This window comes from Podarcis melisellensis (assembly GCF_964234715.1).
Source record: "Podarcis melisellensis genome assembly, chromosome: 9".
Lineage (NCBI taxonomy): Eukaryota > Metazoa > Chordata > Lepidosauria > Squamata > Lacertidae > Podarcis > Podarcis melisellensis.
Window position 1 is genome coordinate 67,188,764 of NC_138541.1, and position 23,846 is coordinate 67,212,609.

At 43.9% G+C, this 23,846-nt stretch overlaps 1 protein-coding gene across 2 annotated transcripts in view; it reads left to right on the forward strand.

Annotated features, from left to right (window-relative positions):
- Nucleotides 1–3,205: 3,205 nt before the first annotated feature.
- Nucleotides 3,206–23,846, forward strand: part of PPARGC1A (PPARG coactivator 1 alpha) — a 652,154-nt gene continuing 631,513 nt past the window's right edge. Inside the window, exon 1 of one of the 2 annotated variants that reach the window (XM_081924454.1) lies at nt 3,206–3,534. In XM_081924454.1, the coding sequence (XP_081780580.1) occupies nt 3,403–3,534 (132 nt within the window). In that variant the 5' untranslated portion in view covers nt 3,206–3,402. The remainder of the gene's footprint in view (nt 3,535–23,846) is intronic. The other variant, XM_081924456.1, reaches the window with a different exon arrangement.

Below are 23,846 nucleotides of genomic sequence, written 5' to 3' on the forward strand. Positions count from 1 at the left end.
AGCCTAGGACTTGCCAATCGGAAGGTCGGCGGTTCGAATCCCCGCGATGGGGTGAGCTCCCGTTGATCGGTCCCTGCTCTTGCTAACCTAGCAGTTCGAAAGCATGTCAAAGTGCAAGTAGATAAATAGGTGGGAAGGCAAACGGTGTTTCCGTGCACTGCTCTGGTTCGCCAGAAGCGGCTTAGTCATGCTGGCCACATGACCTGGAAGCTGTACACCAGCTCCCTCGGCCAATAAAGTGAGATGAGGTCACGACTGGACCTAATGGTCAGGGGTCCCTTTACCTTTAATGAAGCAGTGAAAGGGGTGTGAAAATTGCAGGGAGATGAATGGCCTATCACAGAAATTCAGAAGGGAATGTTTTCTAAGGCTCCAGTCCTTGTACTTAGAAGTCTAAATAAAATCAAATAGCATGGGACTGCATTTTTAGAAAGCGTGGTTATGAGTTCTGCTTTGGTGTTTCCATTATATGTATATATTAAAATAAGCTGGGTGCTTTTGAATAAGCTGGGTGCTTTCGGAGGTTTTTAAGTAGAGGTTGGATAGCCATCTGTCATGGATGCTTTAGTTGAGATTCCTGCATTGTGGGGGTAAATTTGAAATGCCCTTCTTGGTATCCTCTCATTCCTCACCCTCTTTTTCTTTAACTCTTAGAATTTATTTGGGCTCAGGTTTTAGCAATCACCTTTGCTGGGCTGATGTTTCTCTACTGTAGTTTCCACCTGCAGCTGGTACAGGAGCTGGGTTCTGCTGTTCATGGTGGCTGTCATTTTAAAATACTGTGCTTTTAAAGCAAAATGAAAAAAAAATAAAAAGTTGGAATTGACTTTTTGTCAGGGAACTTTCAAAAATTACAACACACAGCAAAGAAATTCACTTTATTTTGCCTCTACATGGAAATGGGAATGTATACAGGACAGCACAGGGGCTTAAAGGAGAATTGGAACAGATTATCATTAATTTTATTTATAAGATTACAGCACAATCATTCATATATATATATATATATATATATATATATATTCAGAAGCCAACCCCCCCATTGAGTTTCATCAGAGTTATCTCAGCATAAAAGTGGATAGGACTGCACTCCTCCTTAGTGTGAGAGAAGCCCCTTGATATATCTATTTACCATTTGATCAAACCACCTCTTTCTCCAGCTGCATCTTAGGGTGAATAATCAGGCCGCCTTTATTCTTTGAGGTTTTCCTAGAACAATTATTGCCTTTTACATTTACATACAACATCTCTAATTATATGCGACTGTTTACTTGTTGTTATAGTAGATTTCCTTTATTTAGACCTTTCACCCTTAAAAAAGTGCATCGAAGCAACGATGGAGATCCACAAGGTTGTAAGCAAGATTTGTGACCTTAGTGCACGCTTGCAAGAAAACAGACGCATTGTGTGCTAAGTAAAAAGGTGGACCCCCGCTTTTCTGTGGAGAGAGCTCTGAAGCAACCTGAGAAGAGTGCTCCATCTTTGGGTAATTGTGATTTGGCGTGGGGAGAAAGAACAAGGGCCATGCTATATATGCAACAAGAAGCTCGTTTTGAATGTTCCCTTCCCCGGGAGCCTTCAGCTGCCTGACTTCAACGCAATGAACTGCCTGCCAGGTGTGCTATCAATAAAGACGAGAAAGCCGGCTTGCAAACCAAATGTTTCTTACGATAACAGGTTGAAGGGAGGCTCTTAAGTGAGAGAGCTTGACCTCTGTTGCATAATAATAATAATAATATTTTAAGGGTGGGGAGTGTCGCGCTAGGAAAAGCCTTTAGCCTTCTCTGCCTTTGGAGGCTAAGTTCTTCTTTTGTGGTGCGTGCTTATCCTTGGAAAGGAACTCTGCCCCGAAGAGAATACCTGCCACTGAGGCTGCGATCCTATTAGACACGATACAAATTCACTGAACGCACCTGGAACCTGCTTCTGAACGTCCATGCATAGGATTGTGCGCTATTAGCTTTGAAAAGGAAGCAGCGTCAAGTCCTCCTTTCCCAAACCTGTGGCTATTTAAAACACATGTTTTCTTTAGCAGCTGCACATAGGTCCCTCGGGCGAGGGATGGAGCTCCCCGCCCCTCGCTCCAGCCCTTTGCTCCACGTCTGAGTCCCCTTTAAATCCCTCGGTGGCGAGATAAAGGGGATCAGAGACGAGAAACGCGACGAGAACATGCCCAGAATGTTCTCAGAATGCGTCGCTCTTCGGGGGGAAAAAGGGTTTTCTGGTTCCTGGCTTCTGACATCTTTCCCACGAAGCCACCTGCCGAGCGTCACCCTGGGCTCTGGCCTTTCCTAGAATCGGAAGGGACCCCAAGGGTCATCTAGTCCAACCCCCTGAAATGCAGGAATCTGTTTGCCCAACATGGGGCTTGAACTCCAGAGCAGCGCCATTTAGGCTCCCAGCAGATGCGCGCGCTTGTGTGTGTTCCAAACTGGGTATTTGATCCAGGTGAAATAAAGCCCAGTGTTTTATGGATGCCCCCCCTTTTGTTCCATTGCCTGAAATTATGCCACTAAAAGAATGAATGAACGCTCCTGGCACCCTGTGCATGCTCAGGAAACCGCGTGGAGCCAGGTGGCCTCAATTGCCCTGATGGCGCAAAATCAACTCGGCACATGCTCAGAGGCTCTCTCTCTGAGCTCAGTCATTTGGTGGTGGTCGGGGGAAGAAGAAGCGGGACCAAGCACTTTCGCGCGGGAGAGCGAGATGCACTCTGCACATGCACGGAAGTTCCCAGCTGCAGCGCCAAGCTGCAACCTGATGTTTGAAAAATAAAAACAAAACACACCGGGCGCTCGGGCTGAAAATCTGCAGATTCTCCAACTTGAGCTTGTTTCCTTCCTTCCTTCCTCTCTCTCTCTCTGTCTCTCTCTCTCTCTCTCTCTCCATCCCTCGTGCGCACCCCGACCCTCGCCCAGCCCGCCTCCCTCCCTCCTTCCCTGAACAGACCGGGCTCCCCTCCCCAGTCCAAGCGCGCATCCTTGGCGCATTTGGGGCCAGCCGGTTCCTTTTTACGCATCGCGCTCTCCCGGAAAGAAGGCGGCGACGGCGGGACCCGAGCACGGGGCGCTTCTCGGCGTCGCTTTGGCAGCACCGGGCTGTTGGTCACACGCAGCCTGTGTGTCCCCAGCAGCGGCGGCGGCGGCGGCGGGAGCGCGCCCACGTGATTCCGGCGGTGGCTCCTGACGGCGCCTCTCCAAAGAGCCGCACACCAGAAGGAGAGCGTCCAGAGAGAGCCCCGCCGTTGCCGCTGCGCTCGCTCGCCAGCCTCTCCCTGCGCCTCCAGGACGCCGAAGAGTTTCGCCCAGGCTCTGCTGCCCAAGTGCCGCGCGCGCCGCTCGAGCGTCTCCATCTCCCCGTCTCTCTCTCTCTCTCTCTCACCGTGGGCAGCGAGAGGGAGGCATGGCTGGCTGCGGGCTCTCCGAAGATGCCGCCTTCTCCCTCTCCTCCTCCTCCAGCGCCGCCGCCGCCACCTCCTCCTGCTCCTCCTTCTGCAACCTCGCCGCCTCTTGGGAAGCCCCCTTCAGCCACCAGGTAAAAGAAAGGGGAGGGAAGGAGTAGTTGGGGGGGGGGGGAGAGAGAGGGAAGCGCTCTCCTCCTGGGGTCGGAGGGCGGCGTGGGAAGGGGTGGGGGAAATAATGCCCGTGTTGCGCCTCGACTCGACGCCTGTTGGTCTCGCTCTCGGGCAAGCTCGGCTCGGCTTCTTTTCCTTTGGGTGGGCAGTTTCGTGCGCGTTTCCAAAGGGGGGCACGGGAGATATTGGGGGGGGGCGGTTTCACGCCCCCTTTTATCCTCCGAGGTGCGCCAGAGAGGGAGAGCGCGCGCCCTTTCCTGGGGTAAATGTGCGTTCCCCAGAAAGAACTCCAGAGCAGACCAGGGGAACTCGAGCAGAACCTTCCCCAAATCTCTCTCTCTCTCTCTCTCTCTCTCTCTCTCTCTCTCTCTCTCTCTCTCTCTCTCTCTCTGGGCGAGTCCTTCCCCTTCAGAGTGGCCAGGTGAATTTGCTCCTCGACACTTTATTCTGCCCTTTCCTCCAAGGAAAAAAACAAACGTGCCCCCTTCCTCAGTTTCCTTCATCAATTTCGGCTTCCAGTGCTTTCTCTCCTGCAACTTCCCTAGGATGGCTGAAGATGCCCACCACGTCCACATAGGAAGGCTGGGCCGCACTCTGATATCAAAATCATCCCCATTCCCGTCTCTCTCTTCCCCCATCTCCCTTCCCCAACCCTCACACTTAACTTTGATGACTGTGCAATGCAGAGCTTGCAGCCAAACAAAGCCCTTTCCAGTTTCTTCTTATCCCTACTCTGGTTCCTGAAGCCCACAGAGAGCCCTTTAAAAACAACAACACAGCGTTGTAGAGGAGGGAATAGTAATAATAGGATCATTTCTGTGGGAAATCTTGAATATTGGTAAAAGAGCTCCTCCAGCGTCTCTGGAATTAGCTGATGTGGTGGGCTTTTGCTGCCCCTACTGCTTGTTCGGTGAAAGTCTTTGGGCCACCGAGTCATGTCAGAAACTATCTTGCAAGTGAGCTCTGGGTTTTTTTTTGGGTTGTGGAGGTTTGTCTGGTGGGAGAAAAGTTGACTTGATAGAGGGAGAGGCTTCTGGAGAAAGTGAGATGCCCCAGCAGGCAGAGGCGACAAAGCAATATCAGAGAGGGAACGGCAGACAGACAACTCCTCCTTCCCCTTTTCCTTCCCTAGCCTGGTGGAAAGGATGGAGCAGGGTGGAATCTCTTTGGCAATGTGCCCGCCTGTCAGGTGGTGGTGGTGATGGTGACCGGGCTAGGCTTGTGCGCTCCCTTTCCTTCTCTACTGGGGGCAGAAGTGTTGCTTAGCTCATGGAAAAACGTGCAGCTCGCAGCCCTGGTTTCCAGGAAACTAAAATCCCCAAACTAGCAGTTGCCAGTTTAAGGTTACATTTCGCAGCACAGGATCAAGAGACTGCACATTTCTCTCTCTCTCTCTCTCTCTCTCTCTCTCTCTCTGCCTCCAGGAGTTGTTAATACGGAAGGCTCCTTCTTCAGCAGCCAGTCTGAGAGCTTTAGACATTAAGAGAAAGAGAGAGGGAGAGAGGGAGAAGGAAAAGGGAGCTCAGGGGCACAGAGTATTATTATTGATGGGGGCTTTTGGAGCCCTGACAACTGTGTTGTGTTTCCCAGTAAGCAGCGGAATAAGTATCGAACTCTTTAGTGTGTCTCTGGGTGGGAGGAAATATTTATCAGCACCCAATGAGGAAGGCACCTGGTGTCAGGTCAGCGTGATGGATGACTGTACAAGTCCACACTGGGGGAAAAGGAAGGGTTGCTAGATAGGGATGGGAATCGCTATTTCTGATGTGTTTTACCTTCTATTTCCACTGGCCTGGCATTCAGAGCAAACATTTTAAAAATGAACAGAAAGCTAGCTGATTTCACAAAGTTAGCTTTTGCAAAGATGGATGCATCATGCAAGTGAGCAGAACCATATAGTCCCTGCCTGTGAAAGGGGTGGGGGGAGGAGGAATCCATTCTGTGGGTCACGCTGCCATCTTTTTGCTTTCTCATGTTTGCCCCTGTTGAAAGGGCTAAAATTGGCATTATTTAGCTGCCAAATACAAATGCTTACCATATCACGCGCACTATTCTTTGTATCTGTAATACAGTATGGTTTGCTGAGCACGTCTCAACATGTCTGTGCAGCAACAGTGTAGTTTATGAAAGACTTACTTGTGGTTTGTACAAACAGAGAAATCCATTAGGCTGGGAAAGGTGTTGGTAAAAATGGTTTCCCTAAATAGTTCCAAACTTACAGAAGTGGATAAATGTGAAATGTTATGTCCTCTCTAGTGTGTATCTTTTTAAAGGATTTTCAGCTGTGAAGTAGAAAAATTGCTGGTAAATCTATAGCTGCTCACTTCATAGAACATCTGACTAATGCTGCATTTTATTTTGGGCAAGAATCAGAGAGATAATTTGGGAAGATGATCTATTTTAGTAGGTCTGTAAACTTTTGAAATGTAGTATACAAACTACAGTTAAATATGTATAATGCAGGAAGTTGTCCTCTGTTCTTCACAATCATATTATCTCATATGGTCAGTCGCCTTATTTTATCCAGTAGAGAATAGCAGAGTGATGCTCACTAGCAATTTGCAATCAGAAACTAATTGTGAAAAGGTGCAAAATTACTTTTTATAAGTGATTTTTTTTTCTTGCTGAAATATAGCACTAAATGTCAGACATGGTTTAGAATTAAATGTCAGACACCACTTTTTGCTTAAAGTGATGCTAAGAGTATACAAGCTATTATCTCTGCTCTCTAAATATAACAGCAGCAGTTACCCAGGGAAAAAATGTCTTGTCTAGTAGTACAATTTTGTGTAGGGGAGGAAATCCTCAAATTTCAATATACCACAAAAAGGGCAGGCAAGCTATAGTGGGGGGAAACAGCTTTTTATTCCTAGATCAATATGATGCACTCTGTGAACATCTAATACCATATAAAAGCATCCTTTGTAAATATCAATAGAAGTTCAACAAGGACTTGCTAAATCTGTTCCTGGCATAGCAGGATATATATTGTAATAAAACTGTGCATAAACAAAGCAACACTTGCATTGTATAAACTCCCAAGTAGAAAGAATGAAGAGAGATACTGTGCAGCTTTGAAGCCCTGCAACACAGAGTAAATTGTTCTGATTTCTAACTTCTGCTATCACACTGTATGTTTTATTTATTTATTGTTGTTATTATTTTCCATTTCCGTGACATGAAACTTTCCTGGTATCTTTCAGCATCCAGATGTAGAGCATGATTTGCTGAGAGTCTTCTTTGTAATGTGCATAGAACTGTCACACAAGAGCTGTATTGGGAAATTGCATTTGATAATACAAGTGTCAAGCTAGCTGTTCCAAATTAAAACCCTGGACACCCAGCACTAAGAAAACTAACTGTTCAACCTAGTCAGGATCAAAGGTGCTTCTTTGGGTATGCACAAGAACTTGCAGTTACTCAGTGAGGATATTTTAGGGTCCCCGACCCCTGCCTTTCAAGGGACATGGGTGGCGCTGTGGGTTAAACCACAGAGCCTAGGACTTGCCGATCAGAAGGTTGGCGGTTCGAATCCCCTCGACGGGGTGAGCTCCCGTTGCTCGGTCCCTGCTCCTGCCAACCTAGCAGTTCGAAAGCACGTCAAACTGCAAGTAGATAAATAGGTACTGCTCTGGCGGGAAGGTAAACGGTGTTTCCGTGCACTGCTCTGGTTCGCCAGAAGCGGCTTAGTCATCCTGGCCACATGACCCAGAAGCTGTACGCCGGCTCCCTCGGCCAATAAAGCGAGATGAGCGCCGCAACCCCAGAATCGGCCATGACTGGATGGACCTAATGGTCAGGGGTCCCTTTACCTTTACCCCTGCCTTTCAGGATGACTGTGAGGGGATTATAAGTGTACTTGCTGGACATGAGCCTAAGCTCAGAATAATTTTCTTTTCTTTTCTATTATTATTATTATTATTATTATTATTATTATTAGTGTCAATCCGTTGTAGAACAGGCAAGACCAAGCAAAATGTTCAGGGCACCAGTCTAACCAATCAGTTTGTGAGAAATCAGCCGACTTCTCCCTTTCAGTGATGTCACAGCTGTTTACAGAAGCTGTGCTATAGAGGAAAAAATAGAATTGCACTGGCACCTATTGTTGGGAGAAGGGACCTTCTGGTTCATTTTGAAGCTTTTTTTTTGTATTTTTGGAAAGCAATTGCTCAGGTAATTCTTTCTGAGAAATCCAGGATTTTCGTGTAGCTATCATTTGGCAGTTTCATACCCACCCCAAAGCCAAAGGCAGCTCTTTGTAATCCACATTTAATTTTATGCAGAAATGTTAGTTTTTGAGAGTTTGTAAACCTTTAAAAAAATTGCCCTTCTACTTTTTCATTTGCAAAGGGAAATAACTCCATTATTAGTATATGCATACTGCAGTGGGAAGAATGTTGTGATTTAAACAGTTCTGTGAAGTGGCTCGTTTTGCTGGGGAGTCAAAAGAGTTGTTTACATCAGCCCTGTAGTGTAGTACAGTGTTGTGATCTATTTTCTTGCTGGTATTTTTTTGCTTTAAGGCATATGTAATGGGGGACTGTTGATTGTATCAGCAAAAGCAGGGATGGGATGATTAATTGCATTCCCACCCATGGGCTGTGGGTCTTAATGTACAGAATGATACTTCTGGAATAAATGTGCAGATTCTTTTTTTTCTTTTCTTTTCAAAAATGAAAAGGGTGGCTGTTTGGCCTGTGCTAATAACATGACCAGGGGTCAGCAACCTTTTCTAGCCGTGGGCCGGTCGACCGTCCCTCAGACCATGTGGTGGGCTTGCCCCGCATGTCATGTGCCCAGTCAGCCATTTTGATCAGCAGAATTGGCGGTACTACAGATCCCACATAATATCTGCACCACCATCTGTCTGTAAGAACTTGATCGATTAGTGTGGCAGCACTGAAACTTCACTGTACTCTTCTTGGGGCCTGCTGAAAGCATTCTTGTTTAGACAAGGCTGCTCAGATGCTTAGAAAGTTGAGATAATGTTAATCTGTTTTAATTGAATCAGAGAATTGTAGCTGTCTCCTATGAGAATCGAACCTGCAACCTTGGCTTTACAGTGGTACCTCGGGTTACATACGCTTCAGGTTACATACTGTTATGTACTGAAGTTCTCACCCTGGGCCAGCAGGGGGATACTGTAGATAGTTATGCAAATAAGGGATTGAAAGTGACGTTCAGTGATTGGATAGTTTTAGAAAATTGTTACGGTTGCTTTGTATTGGAGCTCTATATAAGCAGGCTGGCTGAACCCTTCAGTTCAGTTTTGTCCTGGCCTGTGAATAAACAAGAGCTGTTTGAAGAATCGCTGTGTCGTCTGATATGTTCACCCACAACTTAACACATACGCTTCAGGTTACACACTCCGCTAACCTAGAAATAGTGATTCAGGTTAAGAACTTTGCTTCAGGATAAGAACAGAAATTAGGCTCTGGTGGCGTGGCGGTGGCAGGAGGCCCCATTAGCTAAAGTGGCGCTTCAGGTTAAGAACAGTTTCAGGTTAAGTACGGACCTCCGGAACGAATTACCGGGGTAAGTACTGTACTTAACCCGAGGTACCTTATTAGCACCGCATTGTAACATTTTAACTTTTGTATGTTTTAAAGGATGGTTGTGAATTTTTCTTGATTTTACTGTTGTATCTTTTGTAAACTGCTTTGGTTTTCTTAAACAAGCAAACAGTGCATAAATGTTATGAATAAATAAACTTTCCTCAGTTCAAGTAACACTGCCACACAGCAAGGGAATCCTATAAGTCACTGAACTGGAATTGACAAGGGTCCTGCCATCGATTGTTTGAGATCCATTTAGCGTTAAAATGATAGTCAGGAGTGGTTGCCCAGGTCAGGATTCCCAAACCAGAGCGCTGTCCCACCCCCCACCCCCAGTTCATCTGGGGCTTTGGTATATAATATCTTGTGTAGATACTGTGCAGTGCTAAATAGCAGCTCTTTCATCCCAGCGCTCTCACAGGTAGGGAACTGGGTCAGTCTTTTGCCCTTAGCATTGCCCCATGAAAAGAAATGTAGTGCAAAGGGGTTTTCTTCCCTGATTTCTGGTCTTTATCAGAAGCAGAGCAGCGCACGGAAACGCCATTTACCTTCCCGCCGGTGTGGTACCTATTTATCTATTTGCACTTTGACGTGCTTTGGAACTGCTAGGTGGGCAGGAGCAGGGACCGGGCAATGGGAGCTCACCCTGTCATGGGGATTTGAACCGCCAACCTTCTGATCGGCAAGTCCTAGGCTCTGTGGTTTAACCCACAGTGCCACCCGTGTCCCTTGAGAATAGATCCACTAAAGTTTACCAGAGAGCATAAATGTCTTGTTCCAATAGCCTGAAATGAAGCTTGCATGTCTGGGAGCTTGGAGGTGATTTTTTGTTGCCCTAGGCAATCAGGCAAACTACTATTTACAGGTCTGTGTGGGTTGTTCATTTCAATAAAACAATTCACATCTAGAACAGGATATGCACCTTTAAACTTAAGTGTAGATGATGTATCCATGCTCCAGAGGAAACCTTGGAAAGGTAGTGCTGTGTAAGAATACAATGCTAATTCACAGTAATTCAGTTTACTAAATTAAAAAGTAGCACCTCTCTTCCCACCAGTAGATGAATGCATTCTGGAATACATACATACATAAATTTATTTGTTTGCCACTTTTCCACAGTTCAAACCATCTCAAGGAGGCTTACAACATGAAGAAAGCATAACCACAACATAATAAGTGAAGTCATAAACAGTATATAAAACATTAAGAAATACACAACCAAACAGAACAATTTCCACACAAAGGACAAGAAGATCTAAAATAAAGATACAAAAGGGGGCAGCAGCAGCAACAATAACACTTCCCCAGATGGAGTCTGTTCAGCAACCTCAGTTTTTGTAGCTGGAGTCAGTCAGGCCTCACTCTCCCAAACCAGGTGAAAAAGGCCTGCAAGGCAATAGAATTTCAGTGAGGCTTACTCCTTTTTGTACATAAGTAGAAATTATGAGTTGAAATATGATGGTCTAAAAAGGTTTTCATTATTTTATGCAGGCTGGAATCCAGAATTTTACATGCATGAGAAGGAAGATGTGTTAGTAGTAACAGTTATGTAACTAAATGGAGAGGGCAGAGTTATTTCTTAACTGGTCCAAAGGTTAAGGTGGGTTAGCAGAAATGTAAAAGTGCAGGGTTTGCATTGCAATGAGAATGGGGTCATCCACCCTTTGTACTCATCATCAGGGAAGCAGAACCTTCTTCCAGCGTGACCATAGGAAATCAATGAGTAGACTATGCTAGTGTAGAGATAAATGTGTACCGCTGAAAGGTATTAAATATAAAGGGCAGCAGTGGAGTGATTTACTACATTGTGGCAGAATGATTTGTTTTTGGTCAACTGAGAGAGGATTTTTTAGTTTTGGACCACAGTCATTATACTCCAAAGGTTTCAATGTTATGTCTCTTTTTAAATGTAACTTGTTTACCGCAAAATTAACAGGTTGCAGAACTTCTTTTGCTGCCTAAGTCTCTGTGTTGATTATCACTTGGAAAGATTCTTATGAAAATACAAAATGTATATGAGGAGTGATTTCTTCAATGGAAACAGTTGCCCATTGAGAATACTGTGTTTTCCCCCAAAACCACTTTGGTTTTACTGTAGCGTGATCTTTAGATTTGAAACATTTACTATCAAGTGGCTGAGGGTGAACAGAAAGTTATGTTTCTATGCGCAGTTTATAAGAAATAGACGTCAATCTTCTGAATATTATCCATGGTTTACATTCAAAACTGTGGTACCATGATCTATGATTCTTCTGCTGTGTATAATGGGATGATATTATTGGCTTTCAGTATTGCAGCAAGAGAGATCGAGAACAGTATTTTAGGCACCCATTCGTCATACATTTTAATTAATATTTGGTGCTAAATTATGTTTATACCCCTACCAATCTTTTAAGGTAACCTTGCAAACTATTTGCTAACAAGCTTGAATTGGTACATCCCTCCTTCTGATAACTGAGTGCAGTGCTTTCTTTCTCGGGGGACGCATACCCCTAAACGTTTTGTGAATCTAAGTTTGACCTCATTGAGGGGCAGTATTTCAATATGAGTAGGAAAATGAGAGTACCCCTAAACATTTTTAGAAGAAAAAAAAACACTGACCGAGTATAATTTTTTTCAATTACAGTGGTAGCTTGTTTTGAGTCTGGGATCTGTTCCGGAGCCCCGGACACTCGATGAAAAGGATGCTCGACAAAGCGCCGCTTTGCGCACGTGCGCGGAATGGTTTGTGCCTCTGCGCATGTGCGAAGCATGATTTAGCGCTTCTGCGCCTGCGCAGGCAGCAAACCTGGAAGTAACCCGTTCTGGTACTTCTGGGTTTGCCGCGGACGTCAGCCGAAATGGACGCTGGACAGGGCAGAGGTACCATTGTATTGCCATCTGAATAATAAGAGCTACTATATAGTGCAAACTATAATGAATGTACTTTAGTCTGGAATATCATGACTCAGCCATGGCGTACAAGGTTTCCATATATTCTCACTGTGTAACAGGGTGCACTTTCTCAGCCATTGCTTTGCATAACCTTCAAGCTTTCTTGCTTGTTTTGGTCTTTAATTCCCTTTATAGGAATCTGATCAACTTACTTTGTTGTTGTTGCTTAACAAAAGCTAGGTGTCTGGGCACCCTGCTAACTGTGGGCCCATAACACCTGTAGCCCAACTGGCTCTTGGGGGCCTTGATTGGGTGTGTGAGAGAGATGATACCTGACTCTATTTATTAATATACTTAGGACTGAGGATTGCTTTAATTTGGCTCTGGATGCCAGGACTGGCCCCCACACAAATAAGAATACTGTATTGTTGTAAGCATTTATTAAATGGTTCCCCAAATACTTCTGAGGTTTAAGTGTATGTTTATTCTGTGTAAATACAGAGATATATGTAGACCATGACTGCCTCACACATCAGGGAAAATAATAGTTTGAAGTGGGTCTGAGGCAACCTGGTTTATGTACAGTATAGTTTGTATTAGTGCACATGTTAACATACAACTGTGGTTAATTAGAGGGAAGCGGGTGGTGCTGTGGTCTAAACCACAGAGCCTAGGACTTGCTGATCAGAAGGTCGGCGGTTCGAATCCCCACAACGGGGTGAGCTCCCGTTGCTCGATCCCTGCTCCTGCCAACCTAGCAGTTCGAAAGCACGTCAAGCGCAAGTAGATAAATAGGTACCGCTCCGGCGGGAAGGTAAACGGTGTTTCCGTGCGCTGCTCTGGTTCGCCAGAAGCGGCTTAGTCATGCTAGCCACATGACCCGGAAGCTGTACGCCGGCTCCCGGTGAGATGAGTGCCGCAACCCCAGAGTCGTCCGCGACTGGACCTAATGGTCGGGGTCCCTTTACCTTTAATAATAGGAAATGAGAGCGAATGACCTGTAAACTCTGGTTTACAGAGAGTCACTGTATTTTATAAATTGGAGGCCCCTTGGCCCCTTGCACCCTCATATGAAATTCACTATTTAGGGCTGAGAATTCTAAGCACCTTAGGAAACCATGTCCCATTTCCATTTTCAATTGAGAAACTGGAATTTGTATGTTTTTATTCATTGCATGTTTGAAATATCCATGGGAGCACAAATAATAGAAAAGTCTTACGTACTTTACTCTTAACAACTTTTCTTCCATCTCTCTCTGTTTCTCGGCTTCATGAAAAACCAGTTTATTTCCTCACTTCTCAGATAACTCTTGTCTCATGCTTTTGCTCTCTCTTCCCCCTTATTTAATCTATTTTATTATTTATTTGCAAGAGCAGTTTTAGTCCTTAATGTTAACAATGAATGATTATGATTCTCTACTTCCGTTTACAGCATAAATTAGCATTTTTGTTTTCCATTACAGCTTTTGAATGAGGAATTATAATGTATAATTTGCTGCAAATAGATGTTATCATCTTGCTGGAAGAGAACAGCCACATAAACTGGTACAAGCGATAAAAATGGAATCAATTACTTCTCAGATGGAAGCAGTTTACAAACCTCCACACAGAAAAGTGGCAGTGATAGTGGTTGTATTGTGACAAATAATTAGATTTTTTAAAAACAACATTTATTGAATTCTGTTGACACTTCTAAAATTGTTCACAGGAGTCTGGAATCCTCCCCCTGATATAAAGAAATGAAACATAGAAGATTTGCATTAGTTACCTCCAGGTTGAATTAATTTGAATTTATATTTATTTAAATGCATGGCCCTTTTAAAATAAAGGGGCACAGAGGAGAATTTGCCCTAAGAATCGTTATTAGAAAAAACTAATGATTCATGAGATGTGTGTCCAGTTGAAACAGTTCGCTCTAAACAGTGGGGATCATTCTGTTGGCTTGTTCTGTTATGGTAAAGAATATCTCAGAAGGCCGCAGTTCATCTTGAGCATGTTAATTAGATTTATGGGCAAGTATAACATTTAGGCATTTGCAATAAATAAAACAGAAACATAGGTGGGTGTAAGGTCACTAACCTTAATATGCAGTTGTAAAGAATTAAGTCTCTGTTATGCTTGCTTGGGGAGTAGGAGAATTTTGAACACTTGGATGGTAGGATTAGCTGCTACTTTGAGCATCCTCTTATTAGCCTTGATTAGCTGATGTTTTTGAATGAAAACTGTTAATAGCATCAATTATGCAGATTTATGGCACTGTACAAATGAAAGTTTGCATAACCGTGTAGTTTCTTTTAGTGATCTGTCCATGCCTCCCATATCATTCAGCCCTCTGTGTATTTTTCAAATAACTCATGTTCCAGAGTTGTGTTGACCATGGAGAAACTCCATACAGACAGTGTGCCCACATTTGGGTCGATCAGGGGTCAGCAACCTTTTTCATATAGTCCACCTTCCCTCAGACCATGTTGTGGGACAGACTTTATTTTGGAAAAAAAATATGAACGAATTCCTATGCCCCACAAATACAGTGGTACAGGGTTACATACGCTTCAGGTTACAGACTCCGCAAACCCAGAAATATTACCTCTGGTTAAGAACTTTGCTTCAGGATGAGAACAGAAATCGTGCAGCAGCAGCAGGAGGCCCCATTAGCTAAAGTGGTGCTTCAGGTTAAGAACAGTTTCAGGTTAAGAACGGACCTCCAGAACAAATGAAGTACGTAACCAGAGGTACCACCGTAACCCAGAGATGCATTTTAAATAAAAGGACGCATTCTACTCATGTAAAAACACCAGACAGGCCCCACAAATAACCCAGAGATGCATTTCAAATAAAAGGACACATTCTACTTGTGTAAAAACATGCTGATTCCCGGACTGTCTGCAGGCTGGATTGAGAAGGCGATTGGGCCGCATCCAGCCCCTGGGCCTTAGGTTCTCTACCCCTGGGCTGGATTGAACCCGTATTATATACAGTCATACCTCGGGTTACAGACGCTTCAGGTTGCATTTTTCAGGTTACGGATATGCCGAAACCTGGAAGTACCAGAACGGGTTACTTCCGGGTTTTGGCAGTTGCGCTATGAGTAGAAGCGCTGAATCGCAACCCGCGCTTATGCAGACGCGGCGCTGCATGTTGTGAATGCTGCAAGTTGCGTACGCGCCTCCCACACAGATCACGTTCGCAACCTGAGCATCAACTGTATTGCCAGTCTTTCCTATAAATAGGGCAGGAGGAGGAGAAAGTAAACTGTCTTGCCAGAGTGGTGCATGCTCTAGTTATCTCCCGTTTGGACTACTGCAACACGCTCTACGTGGGGCTACCTTTGAAGGTGATCCGGAAACTGCAATTAATCCAGAATGCGGCAGCTAGACTGGTGACTGGGAGTAGCCGCCGGGACCACATAACACCGGTTCTGAGACATCTGCATTGGCTCCCAGTACGTTTCCAAGCACAATGCAAAGTGTTGGTGCTGACCTTTAAAGCCCTGAATGGCCTTGGTCCAGTATACCTGAAGGAGCGTCTCCACCCCCATCGTTTAGCCCGGACACCGAGATCCAGCGCCGAGGGCCTTCTGGCGGTTCCCTCATTGCGAGAAGTGAGGTTACATGGAACCAGACAGAGGGCCTTCTTGGTAGTGGCACCCACCCTTTGGAACACCCTTCCTTCAGATGTGAAGGAAATAAGTAGCTATCCTATTTTTAAAAGACATCTGAAGGGAAGTTTTTAATATTTAACGCTGTATTGTTTTTAATACTTGATTGGGAGCCGTCCAGAGTGCCTGGGGAAACTCAGCCAGATGGGCGGGGTATAAATAATAAATTATTATTATTATTATTATTACTAAAAGTAGAGGAGGAGAAAGACAAAAAGCTTTAAATATTGACGGTGGTATACTTTACTAATGAATATGCAGGAAGATGTTCAGAATTTCAGGATGTCTTTATCTCCATCTGAGTGTGGTCCAGGTGATGAGATCAACAAAACAGCTCTGCACAACTTCAGAAGCACAGCCTTAATGGCTTCGCTGCGTAGCAGCAGGGCTGGCCCCTTAGCATTAGAGGAAACTTCTGGAATTTAGTCCTGATAAGCTCTGCCTCTAGTTAAGCCCTAACTGATGGGCATGGAAGATATTAAGAGACCAAGAATGTTTCCCTTGTGAAACTTCCATGGAGTTCTTCACTATTTAGCATGAAATTAGACTTCCTGTGTAGTTTTGCTTTGCTAAATGTGTTAAAAAGCAATTATAAGGGGTTTCCACTCATCGTATTTCTAAAGATATTGGGGGAGGTCCAGTGCAGTGAGATCAGATGTCTGCCCCCTCCCCTGTAATTTCTCAGTGCCCCCCAAATCTGCTTCAGAGGGTTGAGGACTTCCAGTGTGCAAACGGGAGGGAAGACATAATTGAATGTTGACTATCAAGTGAGATAACACAAGGTTTTGAAACTATTATTGGTATTGGCTGTGGCTGTGTGTGTGTGTGCTGTCAAAACAGAGAAAGTGTGAGTGTGTGTATATATACAGTGGTACCTCAGGTTACATACGCTTCAGGTTACAAATGATTCAGGTTACAGACTCCGCTAACCCAGAAATAGTGCTTCAGGTTAGGAACTTTGCTTCAGAATAAGAACAGAAATCATGCTCCGGCAGCGTGGTGGCAGCAGGAGGCCCCACTAGCTAAAGTGGTGCTTCAGGTTAAGAACAGTTTCAGGTTAAGTATGGACCTTCGGAACGAATTAGGTACTTAATCTGAGGTACCGCTGTACACACACACACACATACACACATTTTGCTAATATTCATTCATACAGGCAGAGCTGCTGTTTCCATTCTGTGTGGCCTCCAGTCATTTTCACACCTTTATATACTTGCAGCTTTCTTCACTAAATGCTCTTTTATACATTGTGGGTATAACACAATGTGCACCATTGATATTCTCAGCACTGTGCAAATTTAATAATCTGACATGAAGGTATGATTGGTTTTGGAGTTGAGCAAATGGAGTTGAGTTGTGTGTTCTATTGTTGTTTTTTTAAGCAGGCATAGGCAACGTCGGCCCTCCAGGTGTTTTGGGACTACAACTCCCATCATCCCTGACCACTGGTCCTGCTAGCTAGGAATCATGGGAATTGTAGCCAAAAACATCTGGAGGGCCAAGTTTGCCTATGCCTGTTTTAAAGGGAGGGGGATAAAATACGTCTCTTGTGTTATGGGGTACATCACTAATTTTCATCGTACATGAAGTGGTTTTATTGTGGTTTCACCCTTTTATGTATGTTGCCTTAGGTGCTTTGAGTTGGAAGGGAAATTAGTAAAATAAATTCTTAACTTTTGAAGAGGAGAAGCAGTCAGAGGGTTATTTCCAAACCTGCTCATATGTCACCGGAATGGACTTCCATTTGTAAAATGAGTCTTCTTTTTCCCTAGCTCAGGATTAGGGGTGTGCTTCAGGATTAGGGGAATGGAGGGTTATATGAATTAGTGTTGTGCAAATGGCAGTCTGCTTGCGTAGTGTCGGTTTCTTTTAATAATGTATCCTGGAATAGTCTAGTCTAGATGAAAATTTATTTTTTGCTTTGCTAATAAAAAGTGTAATGAGTAGAATTTCATTCTTGTAGATTATTTTGCTTTTTAAATAAATCTTGCAGTGGCATAATGTGTGGTTATTGATTTCAGGAAAACTTTAAAAGAGTGGAAGTTTTAAAAAGTGGTTCTTTCTCATTCCGGTCTTTTAGGTAGTATACTGCCCCTTGTTAAAAATCTTCATGTTCTCTTAAAACTCAAAACATTGGGTTTTTTTTAGGAGCATAAGAAAGGTAATGCAAAATGCATCACTTTGTGCATTGTTTCATATTTCTTGAAACCAAATTTGGTTGCTATATGTATGGTCTACAAGCATGTTTGAATTTAAAGGGGAAAGGCCTGTATATAATTGACACCAATAAAGAGATCTTTAATATAGAATCATAGAATCATAGAGTTGGAAGAGACCACAAGGGCCATCGAGTCCAACCCCCTGCCAAGCAGGAAACACCATCAGAGCACTCCTGACATATGGTTGTCAAGCCTCTGCTTAAAGACCTCCAAAGAAGGAGACTCCACCACACTCCACGTATGACACATAATTAAATATTGTGTCTGTTTAGAACAATGAAGCCGTGACTTCCTTTCCAAATTCGTTAGACAAAACAAAAATAACACTGCATTTGCTATTATTTTTTAAATTGGAGTCCAAAGGGTATATAAATCCTCGAGGATTAAAATTATATGGATATGTACCCTAGTGATAAATAGGACCCACAGTGCAGTGGAAAATTGGCTGTGACACACACACACACAGACACACACACACGTACGTTGCTGGTCTTTGATGCTACTTTTGGATTTAAACAATATGCTGTATAACACACACACTCTTTTTAGGAGTTATTAAAGGCCTTTTCTCTCTCTCTAAAGAGCCTTGGCAACTTTATTAATTGATTTCCTGACACTCATAATAACAGTTGCATTGCAAATAAATTTATAAAGGGACTTTCATTATCAGAAGCAGAAGCCCTGCAGAATTTGTTGTGAAGAAGTGGATAGAGAATGGATTAATTCTACATAAGCATTCTTAGAGAATTATAATCCCCTTGATTGGTAAAACTGCTCCTCTGCTCCTTTGTATATATTTTTTAACTGTGCGGTAATGCCATCTCTATGTTGTGGCTTCTTTGTGCTATATATAACTCTGGCTTTCCTCAGATCTTGCTGTGGCATATTTGGTCATGTACCAGTTGTGATTGTGTAGTCTAAATCTTTCAGAACTTTGTGCTGCCAGCCAATGGGGGAAGCCCTCTCTCGCTGTGAGTGCAGATGTGGTTTATTAAAAAGTACAGGTAATAGGGACGCGGGTGGCGCTGTGGGTTAAACCACAGAGCCTAGGACTTGCCGATCAGAAGGTCGGCGGTTCGAATCCCTGCGACGGAGTGAGCTCCCGTTGCTCGATCCCTGCTGCTGCCAACCTAGCAGTTCGAAAGGACATCAAAGTGCAAGTAGATAGAAACGGTGAAATCAGCCATGATTAAATGGGCACAAGACATCGGTCATGACATTATGTTTGCTGACTGGGAACAGTTATGGACCACCGGTGTCAAATTTATGGCATGTAATGCCTTAAAAGAAAACATAATGAAAATGATCTATAGGTGGTACATGACCCCAGTCAAGCTTGCAAAAATTTATCATTTGCCCAATAATAAATGTTGGAAATGTAATGAGACTGAAGGTACCTTTTATCACCTTTGGTGGACCTGCCCGAAGATTAAAGCTTTTTGGGAAATGATCTATAATGAAATTAAGAAAGTCCTTAAGTGGACCTTTCCTAAGAAACCTGAGGCTTTTCTCCTGGGCATGGTCAGCCAATTGGTGCCAAAGAAGGACAGGACCTTTTTTATGTACGCCACCACAGCAGCAAGAATTCTTCTGGCAAAGTATTGGAAGATGCAAGAACTACCTACTCTGGAAGAACGGCAGACAAAGGTGACTGACTTCATGGGATTGGCAGAGATGACCGGCAGAATCCGCGACCAGGGGAAAGAGACAGTGGAAGAGGACTGGAAGAAATTTAAAATATATCTTAAAAATTGTTGTAAAATTGAGGAGTGTTAAGATGTCAAGGGGTAAGAAGCAGAGAATTACAGCTGTAACTAACAAGTTAAAGAAAACTCAATGAAAGGGAATTAAATAGATAATTGACTAAAGGAGTTGCTAAAGAATTGTAAAATAAGGATGCAGCGAAAGGGAGGTATGGGGAAGTCGGCAGAAAGAAGGTGCATGAAAATAAGATTATGAAATTATACATGTTTAAATGTTTTGTTTGTCTTTGTTTTGTGTTTTGTTTGTTTTTTATTTATTATGTGTTTGAAAAATGAATAAAAATTATTTTGAAAAAAACACACAAAAAAAAACAAAGTGCAAGTAGATAAATAAGTACTGCTCCAGCGGGAAGGTAAACAGCATTTCCGTGTGCTGCTCTGGTTCGCCAGAAGTGGGTTAGTCATGCTGGCCACATGACCCGGAAGCCGGCTCCCTCGGCCAATAAAGCGAGATGAGTGCCGCAACCCCAGTGTCGGCCACAACTGGACCTAATGGTCAGGGGTTCCTTTACCTTTACCTTACAGGTAATAGGGCAGGCTTGTAAAATAGTCTGCTGTTTAAAAGTTTTACTGAGAAATGAAGCAAATACTTGGAAGGCAGAGAAATAGGCTTGATCATGAAAACTCTTGAGAGTCCCATGGATTGCAAGAAGATCAAACACATCCATTCTTAAGGAAATTAGTCCTGAGCGCTCACTGGAAGGACAGATTGTGAAGCTGAGGCTCCAATACTTTGGCCACCTCATGAGAAGAGAAGACTCCCTGGAAAAGACCCTGATATTGGGAAAGATGGAGGGCACAAGGAGAAGGGGACGACACAGGACGAGATGGTTGGATAGTGTTCTCGAAGCTACCAGCGTGAGTTTGACCACACTGCAGGAGGCAGTGGAAGACAGAAGTGCCTGGCATGCTCTGGTCCATGGGGTCATGAAGAGTCGGACACGACTAAACAACAACAACAGTGAAAACAGGCGCCATTGAGAGACAGTCTTGTTGATAAGACTGACTACTTTTGTCAGGAATGAGCAGGTCTTCCCCCAAAAAAACACACCAAACAGCTTGCCTCCTTGCTCCCCATAGTTGCTGGACTCTGTAATTAACATCTACTGTTATTTTTCTTTCAGAGATCATAACATGCGGGACACAACTCACCGACCTAGAAATATACTTTGTCCCTTCTGTGCCTCGTCCCCCACCGATATTTTTTCTGGTGCCGCCACTCAACACTTCACACACAGAGCTGTAGTAATCATGTTTGCGGTTGCCACTGCATCCAATAATTCACGCAGTTGAAAACATGCATGTGTTGCATCTGTACACTTGTGTATTAGGTGTGCACCTTGAAGTGTGCTGCGTGATACAATTATAAGGGGATCCTAAAACTGAATCTGCAGAAAGATAAGAGGAACTGCAAATCGCTAAAGCACTGCTGGGAGGAAGAAATACAAGACTGTAAGTAGCAAGGCATACTTGAAAAGAAAATATGGGAACAGGGTGAAATAAATGGATAATGGGGTCACATATTGTTTTTGAGGCAATGGGAGCTGCTAGTCATAAACTCATAATGGTATTAGTGTTAGATACTACTGGAACTGCTTCAAGTGTCTGACGCTGTAGATGATTTCCCTGCTGGGGTAAGTGAGTCATACTGTCTCTGTGGAGAGAAATGTATTAAAAATGTGGAAACTGGTAAATTATGCTGTTTGGGGTGAAAATGCTGAAATATATCTTATCTCCAGTCTGCATTGTTGCATTTCAAGTAGATGCCTACCTGCAGCCTAAATAAATATGAGAGCAGAGTGATTTTCTTTCTAGATGTAGCTGGAGTGTGTAATCGGACATTTTCAGAAGATGGAGTGCACAAGGCAATAAAGGATAGAGGAGGGAAATGGGTAAATGATAAATTAAGCCTGCACTTTCAGAAGTGATGTCATCCCTACAAGCTCCTCAGGAAAGGGGAAGGGTATTATCTTCTCCTGCACTTCAGAAATGAGAATGGCAAAGCGCGGGGCGGTGGGGGGGGGCAATCATCTCAATGCTCTAATACACCTGAGACCTTGAAGAGCACCAGTACACTTCACTTACAGAGTGCATGTCCGCTAAGGAAAGTTGTTTGTGCCAGAGAACGTTTAAAATTTCAATGTAGGCAAAGGTTGAAGGCTTGTGAGGCTCCGTTCTGTTGCGGATGGGAGGAACGAGTTGGTCTGTGATTAAGGTTCACAACCGGATGGTGTGCAAGGGCCTACAAAGGATGGCTTTCAACGCTTTCCAACATTTTAAGACTATTCCCCCACCCCAATATTTAAGTTTTATATAACCTCAAGTATTAAATAAGTTGTGGGTGAACATATCAGACGACACAGCGATTCTTCAAACAGCTCTTCTTTATTCAGAGGCCGGAACAGAACTGAACTGAAGAGCTCAGTCAGCCTGCTTATATAGAGCTCCCGAACAACGTAACTGTTGCATCTTTCTAAAACGATCCAATCACTGAACGTCACTTTCTTTCATTTGCATACAAACTATCCAATCACTGAACGTCACTTCATTTGCATAACTATCTACAGTAACCCCCTGCTGGCCCAGGGTGATAACTTCAGTATATAACAGTGTAGTGGTTAAGAGCGGTAGTCTTGTCATCTGGGGAACCGGGTTCACAACTCCGCTCCTCCACATGCAGCTGCTGGGTGAACTTGGGCTAGTCATACTTCTATGAAGTCTCTCAGCCCCACTCAGCTCACAGAGTGTTTGTTGTGGGGGAGGAAGGGAAAGGAGAATGTTAGCCGCTTTGAGACACTTCGGGTAGTGATAAAGCGGGATATCAAATTCAAACTCTTCTTCTTCTCCTTCAAGGCTCTGAAACAGCCATGGTTGCCCTGATTGGGAGAGAGATGGGAATGTGACAACGCTAGTTCTTCTTGATCTGTCAAAGGCTTTTGATACCATTGACCATGACATCCTTCTAGAACAACTCAAGAAGGTGGGAGTTGGAAGTACTGTGTTACAGTGGTTCTGCTCTCTTGGGAGAAAGGGTAGGATACACATTCTAACAGCCATTTTTACTGCACGTAGCCAAAGGCTGCCGCAATGTACACAGAATCATTCAACAATTAAAAGAAAATATACTGGATTGATGCAAAAAACTTAAAACATTTATATTATCAAGTCATTACCTACTCTAAACATAGCTATGAAAGTACCTTCATATACAAGTTAAGACATTAAAAAAAATATTATAAGCTAAAATTATTACATGGCCACTAATATATTAGAAAATAATGTTAATTAATACAATGTGCAATTATATTCGGAATTTGGCGATAAAGATAGAATATAGCTTGATGTAAAAGGTAAAGGTAAAGGTACCCCTGCCCGTACGGGCCAGTCGTGTCCGACTCTAGGGTTGTGCGCCATCTCACTTAAGAGGTCGGGGGCCAGCGCTGTCCGGAGACACTTCCGGGTCACGTGGCCAGAGTGACGAAGCTGCTCTGGCAAGCCAGCACCAGAGTAGCACACAGAAATGCCGTTTACCTTCCCGCTATAAAGCGGTACCTATTTATCTACTTGCACTTAGGGGGGCTTTCGAACTGCTAGGTGGGCAGGAGCTGGGACCGAATGACGGGAGCTCACCCCGCCGCGGGGATTTGAACCACTGACCATACGATCGGCAAGTCCTAGGCACTGCGGTTTTACCCACAGCGCCACCAGCGTCCTAGCTTGATGTAGATAGGGTCAAATAAATTCATCTCCTTGGCTACCTTGGCTATATAACATTCTAACAATAATAAACACGGCATAGGATGCGGTGCGTGTAGAACCATGGCAATCAGCGATTGCACCGCTTACGAAAAATGTCAAAGCAGGTTTTGAAAACAACCCGCTTGTTTCATAGCTTGCAAAAAGGCAAGCAGGACAAGGTGCATCGCGGCAGCGAGGAGGTGCTGAACTTAACTGATTTCAAGGATAAATTAGTTGCTTAATTATTTATATTTCAGTGCATTTGTAGGCCAGTGCCTCTTCATCTCTAAAAAGCATCCACAGAGATTCAGGCTACGTTCAGACAGCACTTTATTGTGCTTTCCCGACCTTTAGCTACCTTGTCTTTTTTTGCTGTTTATGTGATCTTTCGCATGACTTAAAAGCCACTTCAGGAGTCTAGTGGAAGTTGAGCACTCCTAGGGTTGCCTGCTGCCTCCTTCTCCA